The sequence below is a fragment of the Hetaerina americana genome, unplaced genomic scaffold (assembly GCF_022747635.1).
Source record: "Hetaerina americana unplaced genomic scaffold, ioHetAmer1.1.p SCAF_30, whole genome shotgun sequence".
In the NCBI taxonomy this organism is placed as follows: Eukaryota; Metazoa; Arthropoda; class Insecta; order Odonata; family Calopterygidae; genus Hetaerina; species Hetaerina americana.
Window position 1 is genome coordinate 3,673,298 of NW_027286875.1, and position 17,281 is coordinate 3,690,578.

General features: G+C 35.3%; 1 protein-coding gene across 2 annotated transcripts in view; it reads right to left on the reverse strand.

Moving 5' to 3' along the window:
- Window positions 1-3,922: 3,922 nt before the first annotated feature.
- Window positions 3,923-17,281, reverse strand: part of LOC139691181 (carbonic anhydrase 2-like) — a 55,915-nt gene continuing 42,556 nt past the window's right edge. The window contains exons 5-8 of one of the 2 annotated variants that reach the window (XM_071588907.1): window positions 10,689-10,794; window positions 8,867-9,091; window positions 4,229-4,380; window positions 3,923-4,111 (exon numbers count right to left, since the gene is read on the reverse strand). In XM_071588907.1, coding sequence (XP_071445008.1) covers window positions 4,090-4,111; window positions 4,229-4,380; window positions 8,867-9,091; window positions 10,689-10,794 — 505 coding nt within the window. In that variant the 3' untranslated portion in view covers window positions 3,923-4,089. Of the gene's footprint in view, window positions 4,381-8,866; window positions 9,092-10,688; window positions 10,795-17,281 lie in introns of both variants that reach the window. The other variant, XM_071588906.1, reaches the window with a different exon arrangement.

A 17,281-nucleotide genomic window follows, 5' to 3' on the forward strand; every position in this document is an offset into this window, starting at 1 on the left:
CTTTTCTAAGTAACACCAAAAGGGCTACCATGGAGAACCCCAAACCAGAGTGAAAATAAAATTTTTCATTTCCATTGAAATTAATTATCAAGAATCATCAGCAAAGTGTTTAGGACGAGAGGCATGTGGTAAATAGTGCTTGCTATAAAGACGACCTTATTGTAATACAAAGACAATCTTGTAAGCAATACAGAAATGAATGATAAAATGTATGCTCATATGTAAGCTTATGTATAGTCCTGGTACCCGAAAAAACATGCTACAATGCAGAAAACTTTTCATGTTCAAATAACCAAAATGTTAATTTTTCTTCATGAAAATAATTTTGCCGTGATATGAAAGCATAATGGATACTCAAACATTGTCTACAAAAGCTTTGCAACACATGGAAAAGTAAAGATACAAGCAAAAAAACACCTTGCTGATAGATCAGCTTGTGGCATTCTTTGCTCATGCCCCACTGGCGGATTGGCCTGCTGGCACTAAAAGGGTTAAGGAACTTAAATGGGTTGGAGTGACAAAAATGGATGGGAAAATTTAGGATTAGTTTAAAATTTTGATTTTAATTGATCTCTTGCACACACTTAAAATTAAGATAAACCATCTCTAATTGCTCGAGTCATATTCAGCAACTTTTTTGAGAATATAAATACTTATTATTTTAGTATATGTGCTCTGATAAATTGGCCCCTAAAATATAGCATTGGCTGTGGTATATTTGGTAATTTTTTATGATGCCGAAAAAATTGGAAAATCACTATGCCTAGGGAATTAAAATTCATTTACTCTGTTTCTGTTTAGTTATGCTCTCCTTATTAATATTATTTTGTTTGAAAAATAACTCTTCATTGAGCCTATTTGAAAAATGTTTGTACCCTTTCACACAATTGCTGCACACATCTGCATCAAATGCATATTTTATTACATGTCAATCCAAATATTTGAATATATTGTTCTCATTAATTTGTTCATTTGAAATTGTTTGTAGCCTGATTTGGTTTTTTTGGTTTTTACTTGCTACTTGAACAAAATGGTCAAGACTTGAGTCCTTTTAAGAGCTGTGGCGGTTGTGCTGTCATATACTGGATTTTTTGTGGGTGACTTTGTGGCGTGGTCAAATTATCTATCAAACCACTTAGAAGTCCCATTCCTACTTAAGTGGTCCTTATTGTATGGAATTGATAAGTATAATAATTAGGTGAATTTTTCATCCTAACGAAGCTAGAGGATGTTCCTGGTTTTGTTAATTTTTTTATGTGCTCTTGAGTTTTTGTACTTAATTTTTGTTTGTGGTTATGCATAGATTCAACCGTTAGGTTTTAGAAAGTTCTAATTAAACATAGGAAATGAGACTGCTTCATTACATTATGTGTGAGTAAACTCTTCATCCCTGGCTAAAAGTGAAAATTCACATTATTTTATTATAACACAATGGGTGAGCCATTTGCTATTTTTGTATAGTGATAGACAGTCACTTAGATGGTAGAATAAAAATTTCATTGAAGATATTAGAAAGATGTTGATTATAATGAAATCAAGTATTTCTGATGGTAAGCCTTGGGAGCCACCAGTATTGTTGTTTGCATTATCTTATACTAATGTTATGAACTACTCAACGAGTGTAATTACATACCTAACTACATTTTGATTCCTTTATCTTCTGGCAATTTAGGAAAATTTTTGGTAAACCTGATTAATATCCAAAATAAATAATTGATTTCTTCATTAGGCATTTTGTTTTGTAATGACATTCAAAGCACAGGAAACTCACTTTTAATTTAGTTGTTGGGATTGATAACTTCATGCTGTGACATAAATGAATTTAATTTGTGGATTAAATATTAGGAGGAATATGGTATTAACAATACAGTAGTACTTTAAACTATGAATCAGTGGAAGTATTAATTAATTGAGATTTATTGTATTTTGAAATCACTGGGAAAATACTCAATATGTGGAAATTATGAAAAAATCAAGGAAAAATAATTCTTGAAAATACATTTTTATCATTCTGAAATTGGCACTGGTTGAATTTGCAGCATCTGTGGCAACATAGAAAAACTCAATCATAGAAAAATAGTCTATGAAATCTCAATGAACACTTATTGATGTGAATGGGATCAGAGTCATCTAATTGATGCTGTGCTACTATCCTCCCGATGTGTTGAATCTTTTAGGCTCTTTATGTGTGCGACTCTTAAGTCATATCTGATCAGTTGAGTTTTATGCATAAGGCTTATAAAAATCTCTCTCTATCCTGTAATGAATTCTGCAACTCCTTAGGAACTGGAGTACTAGTATCTCATGTGGTGGATTTGACCAGAATATTTAACAATGTTGACGGCCAGTTGAGTTGGCTGAGATGAAAGGTGAACTCTTAATCTATTTTTAATGCTCTAAACATTAAAATCAATATGGTTGCTCTCTTGGCTATAATACGTGCTTATATTTGTACCACAAATGCCAACTTGAAAACATTCCAGTTACTTAAGGCCTGTCATCTTAGATTTTAACGCTATTTATAAATTTGGACCAGAATTTAGTAATCAGTGGCTCCCATAAATTCTAGGAATTCATATGTTTTATGTGGTAGTGTAGCAGGTAGAGCACTGGGCTACTGACTGCAGGGACTAGGTTAGATTCCTGGGGAAGCCTCTCGGTATCCTGAGATTCTCACTAGTTTTGTGAGTTTTCTGATACCAAGTCTTCCTGGGGACCCTAGATACTGCAGGGAAAGGAACTGGCCGTCCTAACGTGATTAGTAAATTTCAGTCATTCTTGGGCTTTTAGGGGTTGTATAAGGTGGCCTCTACCCTCACCTATCTAACTAACCTGTGGGTTATTTACTGTGGAGAGATATGTTTTACATTCATCCAATTACCTTGGGAAAAAAATTGTTGATGTAGTGTGTGGTATATATTTATTTTATTTATTTATGTAATCCTCTGTAACAATTTTGCTAGAAAACCTCCTTTTGATAGTGCTCTAGATATTTTATTTATTTGAGTCCTACCATAGAAAAGGAAATCCACAAAATCACTATCTCTGTTTGATCAAAAATGCTTATCATCATTATTTCATTAAGTTTAATAATGAGCCAGTTTTCAATTTTACTCCAGAAAATTGTATGCACTAGTGTGCAGCTCAACTTAAATATACAGGTAGTATAAGTATACTGTAATTACATGATTATAAATGACCCTAGAGAAATAATGGAAATTTTAGATCTAGAATAACAAAAGTTTAATAGGGGTACTAGGAAGCTACTGGATTACCAAATAGTAAAGTAGAAGGTTTTTTATCATCTATACATATTTTGCATGAGCTAAGTTAATTTCAGAAGGAGAAAAATATTTGAAAATTTATGTTCTTGTCTGAAACTCAGTTCTGACAACTAAGTTAAGCAAATTTCAACATTCAAGGTTGTAAGTGAATCCCTAAAATATCTGCTAGAGTTCTTTAATGAAATTATTGTGTTTTCATGGTAAATTATTTGTTGTAAACTTATTCATATTTGGCTCTAATAATGATTCCATCACTATTTCAAAGTTGCATTTTCCCAATTTCTACAAATCACTGAAATCAATGTTAACTATAATAAACTGTTGTTATTGATGGTGGGCATAGACATTTCCAGGATATATATTATATCTTATTGAATAGCAAGCTCTGTTGATATGTGGTGATTACCATATCTCATGTGCACAACCAGACTTGCAGGTGCTGACTGGACAATATTGCTTAACTCCGAGATGCAGGAACAACTTCGTCAGGAAGGGATGCAAGCATAAAAATTCAAGCTTATTCAGAATAAATATCGGTTCCACAGATTTAGTTTTGTATGCTTTTTATGTTTAGGAAAGGAATGAAAGAAAAATGTCAGATGCATTAGTATATATATATAACATAATAATTTATTAATATAATAACAAACTATAAAATTTCAGTTCAAAATCACTGGGAAATGTTTCAATAAAACATTCATAAAAGGAGTCAGGTCTTCTTGCTTCTTTTCTTAGCTAGCTCTCTCTCTCTGACAATTGGTGCAGTTCATTTTCAATTAAGGCTAATGGTTTTGCATTTCTGCTTTTAATACAATGGAGGGTAATATCTGGAAAAAAATGGATGACTGATATGACATCAAGGATGAGCATGAAATAAGAGCTCAGTGAAAGCAATTCATTTTTGGGTAGCTAAAAAAATTTGAAAAATGGTTACGATTAAGTACATAAAAAATGTGGAGGGTTCTGGTCGATATGTTTGGCTAAATGCTGCATAGACTAGGTTTTCTCCTGGGCCAAGATTAAAATATATAGTGCGATCGCCTATTGGCTGTGTCGGACGGTGGTTTTGGTCAATCAGTTTCCGGAACTTTTGCACCTTGAAAAGAAAATAACAAATACATTTTAATAATGCCATTTTAGTGGATATTTTTAATACACTTTTTACCAAAGCATAATATTATTTTGGAATAAAGTTTTCCTAAGTCCCTATCTCTATTCCATTAAATGTGGAATGTGAGAGTAGTTTTCATGTGCTTATGCATTATTGGCATAATAAATGCATTGAATTACTTTCAATGTAGTTATTGGCATTATGCCTGAGGTATTGTAGTCGAAACATTTTTTTGCCATATTTTAAACACTGATCTATATCTTGTTAAATTTAAAATCATTTGAAATAAAAATAATTTTGCTATCTCTTAACTATTTTGAAGCACTGCAAAGTGTTTGAATTTTCAGATGGTTGAGAAAAGTACAGTAATTCATGCCTGAAATGTTATATCGTATTCAAGAAAACTCAACAATTTTTGGTTTGAAGGAAAATGTGCAACTGCCAAAGCCAAAACTGCGTTGAAGTAATAAAAAAAGTGTTTTGGATAGCTGCCATCTTTATATACTTATAATTGAGCGATTCTTTACTAAGAAACATCCAAAGTTAAATGTATCACTGGTCCCAGTGTGTTTACTGAAGTTTTTAATGGTAATGCTAGAGAGGAGGTACTGAGTGTCCATTAATGCTGCTGATGTCATCTGACAAATTCACTTGTATTCAGAGCCCTCCACTGGGATATGCCCTATGTTTTACTCTGAATACACTTTGACTTTCTAAGTAGTGGTAGCCATATTTTAGATGCTCATAATTTCCCATTAATATGTATTATTAAGTGGGTCAGGGTAGGCCAGGGGAGAGCGTTTGACTACTGACCGGAGGGGCCGGGTTCAATTCCCAGGGAAGCCTCTCTGGGTACCTGCAGCTCTACCCAAGTTATGTGATTTTTCGGGTACCAGATCTTCGTGGGAAACCATAACCAGTACAGGGAAAGGAATTGGCCCCCAACCCTGTTGTGTGAATTTCACATGCCGTCGGGCTTAGTACTGGGTGAACTCTATCATCACCTACCAAACCAACCTTCGGGTTGGTTAATGTGATTATGGTTTTTTATGTAATGCTACATGGGAATATTGACTTCCTATGTAGTAGCCTGTGTAAGAAGTTATGAAAATGAATACTTTGGTATCATTTATCTATAAAATATCTTAGATTTGCTTAAAATGGTTTTGCAATCCTGTAGATATATTCCAGATGAAAACAAAAGCATACAGGTGTCACTTTGTTAAGATTAAGGATTTCAAGTGCTTAAAATTACCATTTTTAGCAGTTCAATAGACTTCTTGAACCTTTTTCCACAATTGAGCCTCTGCTCATAATGTTAAATTACCCACTTTTAGCAAAATTGAAGTATGTAACTATTTCAACATTCTCTAAATAAGCACTTTATATTTCGGGGAGAAAAAGCATTTTTCTTGGGACTCTTTTACTGTTGTACTATTAAAAAACCATAAATATTCAACTTGAAGGTCAGTTTAGTTGGTGATGGTCCAGTTCACCAAACATTAAACCCAACGGCATGTGATATTCACACATCAGGGTACGAGGGTCAGTTCCTTTCCCCCTGCCAGCTATGGTTTCCTGTTACCCGAAAATTCACACAGCTTGGATGGACCTGAGGGTGCCTGGGAATTAAATTTGGGCCCTCCGGTAAGTAGTCCAATGCTCTATCCCTGGATTGCTGTATCCAACTGTTTAATTATAGTGCGACATTATTCCAAGGTACTGAAAAGGCCATACTTACTCAGTGTTATGTCTTGATTGATAACATAATAATGGGAACTCGTTTCTACTCTAATTAGCTAATTTATTTGTTACTTCAGTGCATTACCTTGAATTCATAATTAGCCATTGTTACTTTTCTATCTACTGAGGTAGGTTGTTTATGAACCACCTGACATAACGTATGAACTTTTTGAGGTACAAACTTTTTCCATATTCCCTTTTGGCCTCTAGATATGAACTTATTCTTGAAATATAAACTGTGATACTATTCTAATTTGGCACAACGCTGATTACTTAATCGCAACAATATAGCACATTTTCTTTAGATCATGCACTTCCAATGATGCTGAGGAGTGCAGAGCACTTATGCATTTCCCCGCTGCACACTTCATGGCCAACATTTTATTTTCAAGATGGAGCCAAAGAAAACTAAGAAGGAAGAGAAGAAGAAAATCACAATGAAATCAAGAAAGAAAATGTGGAAAAAAAATGAGAAAGGAACTAAGAAAATCGAGCTATATTAGGAATATATTGTGTCCAAATCTCCCTTAAGTAAAACCATTAAGAAATCAGATTTTAATTAGGAACTTAATGCAGCTAAATGAGTTATTTCTCTTTTCATCTTGCAGAAATTAAATTTTAGAAGAAATAGAAACTTTACGACTCATCTGGATCAATGACATAGAATTGAAAAATGATAAGTGTCTCTAAAAACGTTGTTTACAATTATTTACAAAAATATCGCACAGAGTTTGCCATCACTAGCATTAGCAAAGAGATAAGTTAAGAGTTTAAAACCAGTAAAGGATGATTCGAGAAATTCAAGGATAGAACTGATAGCCATGGCAGTGTAATGCATTGAGAAGATATTAGTGGTGAAAAAAGAAGATGCTGAAAAATGTAAAAAGAAATTTCACAAACTGTGGGAGAGTGAATCTACAAAGCAGAACAAGTTTTCATCTTTGATGTGAAGGGGCTTTTCTGTAAGAAATGGGTGAAAGAGCGTTCATCACAAAGGAGGAAATAGTATTGTCAAGACACCAGCCAATGAAAGATAAAATAAATTTTTTTTTTTTTGCCAAGGCTAGTGTTGACCTGAATATAAAATCTCTTGTTCAACAGATTCAGGCAAGCTGCACTGGAAGTCCGTCATCATGAGAACAGAGATTCACAAGAATTTGCACTTTTCCACAGATGGAAAAGTGCAAATTTGTTTTTCTTATTAAACCTCTTGGTTTATCCTTCTGAAAATCCTCTAGTCTTCAAAGAGAAGAATGCAAATAAGTACAAACTTGTTGTTTTGTGGATAGCTAACAACAAAGCCTGTGTAACCAGGAAATTCTTCTCAGGGGATGGCTAAGGCTTTGTTGCTCCCGCCATGAAACTGAGTGGAATATAATAAAAAGGTTTACCTGAAAAAATTTTTACAGTGGGTATGGCTCCTGCACAACCACAAAAGATGGAGGAAGGTTTGGATGAAGAGTTTAATTTCACCAAAACTAGTTTTTGCCTTGTTGTATACCATACAACTGTACAATGAATGTTTTATTGTCAATTTATAAAAGCTTATGCCAAAGTTCTCTTTCAAATTCATTTCAAAGTTATACCTGGTTCAGAATTAAATATTAGGAATATCTGGAAGAATCATTTCAATATTTTTAATTGCTCGGGTCCTATTAGTCAGGCATGGGAAGATGTTTCTTTGGGAACACTAAAATCATACTGAAAAAGTTATGGCCTGACAGTGTGCAAGGAACTGCATTGGAAGGACCAGAAAGTGAATTTGCTGATGTAAATATAGTGGTTTCTCTTGGCAAGACCATGCATTTGGAAATAAATGAAGTGGACAGAGAGGAGTTGGCAGAGGAACACACTACTGAGTTAACCCCAGAGCTAGCAGTGTATAAAGATATACAGGAGGTCAGGAGAGAAAAGGAAAAAGAAGGGAATGAGGAGGAAAATCAAATGTCTTCAGAGAATGAAGTAGGCAGCAGAAAAAGAGAACAATTAATACATTTTGTGTGTAAAAAATATTGCAGCACTTCGGAGAATTAGAAGAATTGATAAACAAGTGGAACTCAAATCAAGCCAGTGTTTCTAGAGCCACCAATATCTTCAAATAAAATGTCATCAATCACTTTAGAAAGGTTTTAAGCCAATGATAGATCCAGCCATTGTTGGACAAGTATTTTAAACCTTTCTCATTTTAGAGATAATAGAAGCAACTGATGATAACTGATCAAAAACTAAATTTATAAACATAAATAAGAAATTTGATTTTTTTAGTGATGGGAGATGTATGAATACAAATTATGCAAAATGAAATATATCACAAATGAAAATTTATAATAATTGTGCAGGGATGCATTTTTTTCAAAATTTGTAGTCTGAGAATAGATCCCCATAGGATAACATGTTAAATTGGTTTTCAAGATATAAATTGTGGACAACCACAAATTATGTTAGCATTTAAACATAGCACTGAAAGATAAAATGACTACTGAATGTTTCATAAACAACTATCTATATTTATATAAGTTCTTCTTTAGACTTTTGTGAACTATAAGTCAGATTTAATATAATCAGCATAAGGTACCTGAATTGTGCAACATTTTACCTTACCCACCATATTTGATTATGTGCCTCTATAATTGATGGGAAAAAATCCAACCACATAGTCTGTTTGTCATGATACTTTTGACTGAAATTGAATGTGTTACATGAAAATTATAAGTCCCAATGTACCTACCTGTGAATGGGAGAGAGGTATCGGATCAGTGAAATCAATCCAAATCACTATTTCCTTACAGGGTGGGGTCGTCAAAGATCCAGGATAAGTGAAGTAATGGATGCGATCATGGGATAACATACTGTCCAAGGGTGGATTATATATGGTAATCTTGCCACCATTATTCTCCACTTTATGCAATGAGCTTACAATCTGCTTATATGAATGATTTGGAGTTCCAACAATCTGAAAAGTAAGTTAAGACATTTATGATAAATATTTGTCTCTATAATATAATATGTCATAGTTAGTTGAATATACATGCACTGGAATGGAGTCATTTGAGCACTAACTACTTTGTCATCCAATATTTATATCCTCCTGTAGTTAAGATGACTTGCACCAAGCATTTCCTTTCTTGGTAATGTTATTGGTCAATACATTTGAGTATTCAAATATTCCTTAAAGTTTATATGTCCCCATCTGTCATTATTCTCCTCAACAATGAAAACCAGCTTTTATCCTGCAGTTTGCTCACTTTTGCTGACAATTTTCATTATGTAGCCTTTTTTACTATATAGGTACTTCAATTAGGAGGCATTTTTCATTATAATTCTTTTATAAATCAGAGCTTTGTTTCAAAATCATAAACATAGTAATCAACCTGAAGGTCAGTTTTGTAGGTGATGGTAGAGTTCACCCAGTACTAAGCCTGACCGCGTGTGAAATTCACACATCAGGGTAGGGGGGCAAGTGCCAGTGCCGGTTATAGTTTCCCAGGAAGATCTGGTACCCAAAAAATCACATAGCTAGGGTGGATTGGGCCCTCCGGTCAGTAGTCCAATGCTTTACCCCTGGACTACCGCGACCCAAGCTATGCATTAGTAATTGGGCAAGTTAGATCCACTAGTAGATGTTTTATGAGAAATTTTAAATTTATTTATGAGAAAACAAAAATGAAAAGTCCATGTTCAGGGTTTTTCAGAAGGTGCAGGTATTTATCCAGGTGATAGGGAATAGTATTTTGAACATTGTTTCTTATATGGACATATACTCAGATATTCTTAGTTATGGCAATGCTATGGCATTGCTGTACAATGTATCAAATAGTAAATTCTGTAATTTTCAAAGGATGCTAAAAGTACAAATTGCAGTATTTGAGATGGAATGATTCACTGTTATTCATTCAAAGAAATATGAAAGTTTATAAAAATATTGTTTCTTTTATCTAGCATTCCATATTTGCAAAGTGGAACCCTAAAATCTATAGTTTATTCTAGTACCTGTGAATTTCAACAGTTATTTCTAAATTAACCTTTTTATGAGAGAATAAACTAAACATGTTTGGGATCCACCTTGAAAATGACTAATAGTAGATAAAAGAAACTAACATTTTTATAAACAATCATATTTCATGAAATGCCCAAAAGTGAATCCTTCTCAAAGACTGTATTGGCAACAATGAAGCATACCTGTATTAATGGAAATAGCTAAATGTGCTCAGGGAAAGGTTTGCAATGCAATACCTTAAGAACTAAGGATTTGTGATTATATGTACATACGGGAAAAATTTTCAAAATCACTTCCCTTATCTCCTGCAAAAGTACTACTACTTCCTTCTGGAGCACCCTTATACCTTAGGTGGGATTTGATCCCATGACCCTTGGGTTTGCAATTGAATGAATGACTAATGAGCTTAATAAGTTTCTGCATTATTTTAAACAATAGTCATGGAATAAGTTGTAACATGTATGTGGAGAAGGAAATAGAAAATTTCAACATGAAACCATTTAGCTATAGAATAATATCACTATGAAATATTTATATCTTCATATCTACTCACCTCATAGAAGAAGGCTAGAACAGTAAGGCCATCATGGTGCTCTACTGCTTCTTTGTATGAACCATAGCTTTCTTTCCAAAATACCATGTGTAGTTCCATTGGAAAACTAATGAGAAGAGATAAAATTATTAGTTTCTCTTCTTGAAGAAGACAGTATTTAAGTTGCTGTATCTTCAATGTGCATGAGTGAGCTGTGAATACACCTTGTGCCTATGTAACATCAAGTATAACTTATTCTTGTGTGACATTTCTCTTTACAAATTTTTGTTAATATAACTTGGTTCAGAAGGAATTTCATATGCTTATTAGATTCCTCAGTGGACAGAGTTAGATTAAAATTAATTACGATTGTATGGACAGGCCCTAATATTAACAATGGGTGGTTATAAAATGTAGGGCAAAGTAGTGAATGTTTCATGGCATTTTTGCATTGTTCTCGATTAAGTAAAAAAGTTTCTGGCATCACTTGGTGGAAATCCTTCATGTTGAAATTAAATCTGAAGCACTTCACTTTTTCATATAAAAACGTTTTTACGTGGAAAAGCAAAGTGTTTCAAATTTCATTGTTCTCGATTGTTTTTCCTGTTACTCAATTTTTGAGATAGCATCAGAGATACCATGCCAAAGCAGTCGCTTCCTCTGCAAGTAGCTCAATCAGCTCAGTGCCAAGCGGTCACATATATCTGGGCCATTGGCCAGGTCCCTAAAATAGGATATCTTTTTGCTTCATCAAACTTTATTAGCTTATGGAAGGATTATTAGAGAAAAGTTTTGTCAAAACAAAGAGCTTTGTTTGTTCCAACATAGTGTGCCAGTGACCCTTGGGGCCCAAACTTTTACATCAAAATACTGTGCTATAGGATTGAGGAGGTATACAGCTAAGGTCTTCAGGGTGATGACTGCAAATTGAAGCAGAATTTCATCCCTTCTTGGTCCTCCTACTAATGATACTTCACTTCACTTCACTTATCACTATATCACTTAATTTATATGGTACTTAAACGTAATTGTGAGATGTTAATTTTGGTTCACATATTTCAACCATCATTAGCGCTTCCAATTATTAGAGACTCATATAAAATTTTCACCCGTCCACTGATGAAAAAATGTTGAAGTAAGTTCACTGGACATCTATCCCTCTAGAACCTTTACCTCACTGAAATTTCATTATTGGCTTTGAAACTGATTATGCAGATGCATAGATATCACCAAAGTTAGTACCAAATTTCTTTATGCATTATCATTAAAAAATACTCTGTTTTGACTGACTTAGTGAATTTCAAAAATAGCACTGTGATCTCCACCATAGACAAACTGAAAAACGAAGTTATTAATATTTCTAAAACATACCTTGTCATAAACCAGCTCACCAACTTAGTATATTGAGCTGCTTGACAATCAGAAGAACTGCATTCAGTGCATTTAACTGTGTTAAAAATACCTTGGCTTATATATTGATTCAACATCATCCTGAGAAAACCATAACCATGTTTTAAACATTCAAAATAAAATTATGCCTGCTATTGCAGTACTCTACCGGCTGTGACATATTGTTGAGAAAAAATTAGCCAAAAGTATGTATTCTGCACTGATTGGTAGCCATCTATGCTATATGATAAACATTTGGGGTGGTGCAGAAAGGGTGTATTTACCCTCTTAGCAGTACCTCAAAGAAGTGCCCTTTGAATTATGTTCAATTTGCACTTCATAATACCTATAAGTTCATCAATTATGTTTGTTTAAATCTACAGTACAATTTCTTCAATAACTCACACCATTAAATTAAAGTGTGGCCTATTGCACTCAAATAGGTTGCTTAAATTCTCATATACATGCACATGAAATGAGAACTTCAATTAATACTCATGCTCGCACTTTGCCATCAGCAATACGATATATGGCATGAAATCCATTGGTTGTAGGTTATTGAGATAAACAGTGACCTAACTTATGACTTAATATGTATTAATTTTCTTATAATGTTCTTAAATAATTTGGAAATATATATACGGGTTTGTCTCCAAATATGTGCTAAATTATCATGTATTACTTTACTCATTTATTATTATCATTTTATTTTTCAATTATCCAGACTGTGTTGCTCAGACGAGTTGCTTGAGAAGCACTAAGAAAGTCGCTATACATTAAATGACCCTAATTTCTTCCGAGCTGCTTATAAAGGAATGGTGTGTCATGGAAATGCAGAGCAAATAAGTGTACCAAAGAGTAAAGTATACTGGCACTTCGGCGGCGGATTGCGATACTTTTCCTCGTCGAGTGGTCGAGTTGTACCCATCAAACAAGCTTTCAAAATAATTGAGCTCGTTTAAGAGTAGTTGAACCCATTTCTGAGGAAATAAAACCAAAGAGTGCGGAATTTATGATAATCTCTCCAAACAAATGACAGTCCGCTACGGACCGACGCAACTTAGTAATTTACCCTTAGTAGAGAGGAGTCACTGAGTGCCTACAATTTCCAATGAAATACGCCATAATCGCCTGTAATTGAGGCCGAGAAATAATAGGTTAAATCCAATCGCTTTCGCCGACTTCGTGCTGTCTTCCGTTGCGTTAGGGCCGATCACTTTCTCTTGTCGCTCCCGTCTGCTGCATACTTAATATTTCCCGTTATATCCGGATGTAGGTAAAGCATCCCTGGCGGATTGATTACAATTGAGACCGGCGGATTCGATTGACAGTCCTCCAGTCGCCGTTGTGGTCATCGGGGTCTTCTGCGATCTGTCTGACCCTCCAGTTAACCCTTTAAAGATGGGTCATTCACTTCTCTGGGTGAGTCGGGTCCGTTGCTGGAGACCAGAGAGAAGCCTCGGATCATTTGCCAAGGTTTACAGCTCCAACCAAGGAATCAAACCTCCTGGCCAATTATGGTGGGATATTAAACCCAATTAGAATAGGTCCTTCGAGACGGAGTCCGTGTTCGAGACCATCGTGAATGATGTAAGCTATGTTGTGAATTTATGGCCCACGTTAATTCGCAACCAAATTGGGAAATGACCTCGGTGTCAATATAAAATAACGAACAAAAGCTTGACGTCAATAAGTTAGCTTTCGAAAACCAAGAGAACCCAGCATTAATAGCCGTCAACTGAACGCCGCCATTAATGATTCATTGTTTCCATAATGACTCAGGAAGTGCATGCCGTTGTCAGTATATTGCGTGCGGTGATCAATGTAAATAGTCACATACATCCGTCATAGGAACTAGAAGAAACATATTTTAAACTGTGAAAGTTTTTATGGATAAAATTTCGTAATGATCGTATCAAATTTTCGGATAAATTATTGCATTCAAATTCACAGAATGCAAGCTTGAAGGAAATGACTAATACGAATTCTACATTCCATTGGCGGGTATTTTTCCTTCGTAGTCTTTTGCTGAGGGCATGTATTTATAAAATATACATTTTTGCAATTAATTTTGCATAGTCGAAGCCCGTCAATTTTGCGTTAGAGATTGTGATAATGTACATTGACCCATTATCAGGCTACCATCTACTCGTTTGATATGATTTTTATCTTTTCTATTATAATACCCAAAAATAAGGCCTGGCAGTTCAGGTGCTATAAAAATAAATAAAACAGGAAAGTAGGCGCTAAAGAAAGGAATTAATTTTATAAATAACATAAGCTGTAGATTTGCAGCATCATTTGCGCTTAAGCATTATTTCTGCGGTTTCAAAATTTAAATTACGTATAAAAATATTTCCAAGCACAATATGATGGTTTTGAAATTTTCAAACAGAAATGCATTTCCCCCGTCACGAAGTATGTACTTGTACTTACGTGCATAGAAATTATAAAATGGAAAACTACTTCTCCAAAAAAATACAAGCGCGCGCCTAGTCAAAGGAATGTAATATCAATCGTGCCTAATTCAATGCCAGCATTGCTTTCTTCGAGAATTTTTATATTAATTTGGTTTTGTTCGGGTCTTGGAACAAAGTTATAACTTTGGAAAACCCGTAACTTCTGTGAGTTATAATTTTGAGAGACGAGAATTAAATTGGGCAAACAAAAATTAGCTCCTTGAAATAAAAAAAGGCAAAAAACAAGTTGCATACAGAAAGAAATCATTCAATTTTGTCTTAATTTTCGGGCTTCACTCATAGTTTATCTCATTCGAAACTAGTAAAACTTGTTGTTGTACCCTACAATTACCCCTTTAACGAAGAAAAGTAAGTGTGTGATCAATACGTATTAAATATCAGAACCTTGAAATGTTTTGATCTAATCACTTTACCGAGCGGCCTCCCGTGCCCGAGAAACACGCCCTTGTGAAACTGTAGGTGGAGCAACAGGCTCATTGCGTTAATGACAAGGAGAGTGTTGTGTGAGTGTGTGTTGTCGAGGCTGTCTCTTGTCAAGTTGTTGGAGATGTTTTCGTCTTCGTTGTTCTGACGCACTGTTGTTGCAAGCGGAGAGTTGGAGGCTAGAAACGGGAACGAGGAGGTTCGTGCGCAAGTGACCATTTGCGGAAGAAATGATAAAAATAGGAAATTGGAGCGGTATTAGCAGTGATGGGAGAGATTATGGGGCAAGGAGGAACGCGGCGTTCAAGTCAATGGACGTAATTACGACTGCCTTTGAAAACTCAAAATATGTCTGCTTCCATTTGTTCCATTTCAGCATCCTCCGTCTAAAGAGGCAGTTGTCCACTCCTCTGTCGTTAATGCTTGGCAGTTACTGCTAGACGCTTAGTGTTTCAACACTAATTTGAAGTTTCGAAAGGCAGAAGGGGATAGAATGGAATACCTTGAATACAACTTAAGTATTGAAGCAGGTACGAATCCACTATGTATTCGAGGGTTTAATTTGAAAAATCTTAATTGAAAGGTAGGGTTTAGACACCCCTCTTTCAGATATGCTGCATAGGTACCAAACCCATTAAGTAATAGGCATTTATTAAAAAAAATATAATATTATATATAAATAAATATTGTGTTTATAAATTTCCTTATTTACTAGGAGTGTTGAGACCTAATTGTTAAAATCGGTGAGTACATTTACGTGTATGTAAATATTGTCGATATTGTTGCCATCTATGTGAGGAGGTGACGCCCGTGTGGATTCATCTCTCAACCTCTTTATTTGATTCTCTCTTTCATACCTCTTTCTCTTTCATTACTCCGCGTGGGCATTTTCCTATAATTATCAATTTTTTTCGTGAAGAATATCACTGTCTAACGTTTTCCCACGTCTTTAACTGTCTTTTACGACAAAGAATATACGCCAATATGCATTCACAAAATAGCATGGTCGTAGAAATACCGCCCTACAAAAAGGGGCCACCAATCCAGGGTAACGGAGACCACTTCAATGCGGATGTAATTTTAATATGATAGTAACGTCACCGTGAATGCGTGATACCAAATATCCGTATGATAAGGATTTGTAGCGATATTTTGCTGCAGGACATTTCGGGTTAGCATACCAAACTAACTTACTTCTCACCGCGAGGACCCGGGTTCGAATCCGTCGGTGTCAGAATTTTTCAGAGGTTTCCTGATCCCTATTTGGGTGCCATGTGGAGAGCACTTCAAGGGGAGTGCGCCGTCCGCTAAATTGCGGATCCCTTTGCGTCTTTCGTCAAGAATACTGACGCAGGGTAGATACCTACCCTTCCTCCACGTCCTGGACATTCTGTCCTAAACAAATACCCACCTATTCTTGATGGCACCAATGATCTGAATTGCCGGTCGCTTCCCCTTTACCACCACTGCTGCTGCTATTTATTAAAAATGTATGCCCGCTCCTTTGGAAACTTGAAGGAGAATGCGAAACTTGCTCGGGAATCCACGTTATTTTATAATGCAGTGGTTTTCAGCATTTTCAGTATGCAATGCGGATACAATTTGCTCGGATCACGCAACTCGCACACTGATTACATTGAGTTACCTGCAGTATGTAAATCCTCAAATTCGCGGCACACAATTAACTTCCTCGCAGCGATATTGGTGTGTAACCAGTCACCGCGTAATTATTTACTTGTATTTGCAATTTTTGCTTTATTAGAATTTTTAATTCAAGTCTTATTGTATAATGTGTTCACGCGATGAGTTTGCGCCATAACGATGTCATGGTCATCACAAACAAACTTCATGTCACTGCGGAATAGTCGAGTAATTTTCAACGCCCTTTAGTGATGAAAATGAATTCATCAGGTAACGCCGGAAGCAGCATCATGCCTTTGCGAGGCTGAGCCTATAATAACGGTTTCGACTACTTGATTTATTTACGACCGGATGGTCATAGTCATGGATGCGTAACATACATGTAGATACATTCTTTGATGGATTGCCGGGACATTCTCGTGGTAGGAATATGGTAGACTGCAGCCTTTTTCGGCACATAATAATCTCTGGCTCTTTCTTGCAACTGCCTTCTTGTAAGAAAGCCAAATTGGGGTGCCGGTGCTATTGTCCCGGATGCTCATTTTATCACAGGGGAAACTTAAATAAAAGTAGAATAAAAATTTTTATATTCTAACTTTTTTCCGGTGGCGAAATTAAAAAGTCGTCATCTACGTCCGTATAAATTATAGTTGCCAAAATGAAGAAGAATGTTTAAAGAGA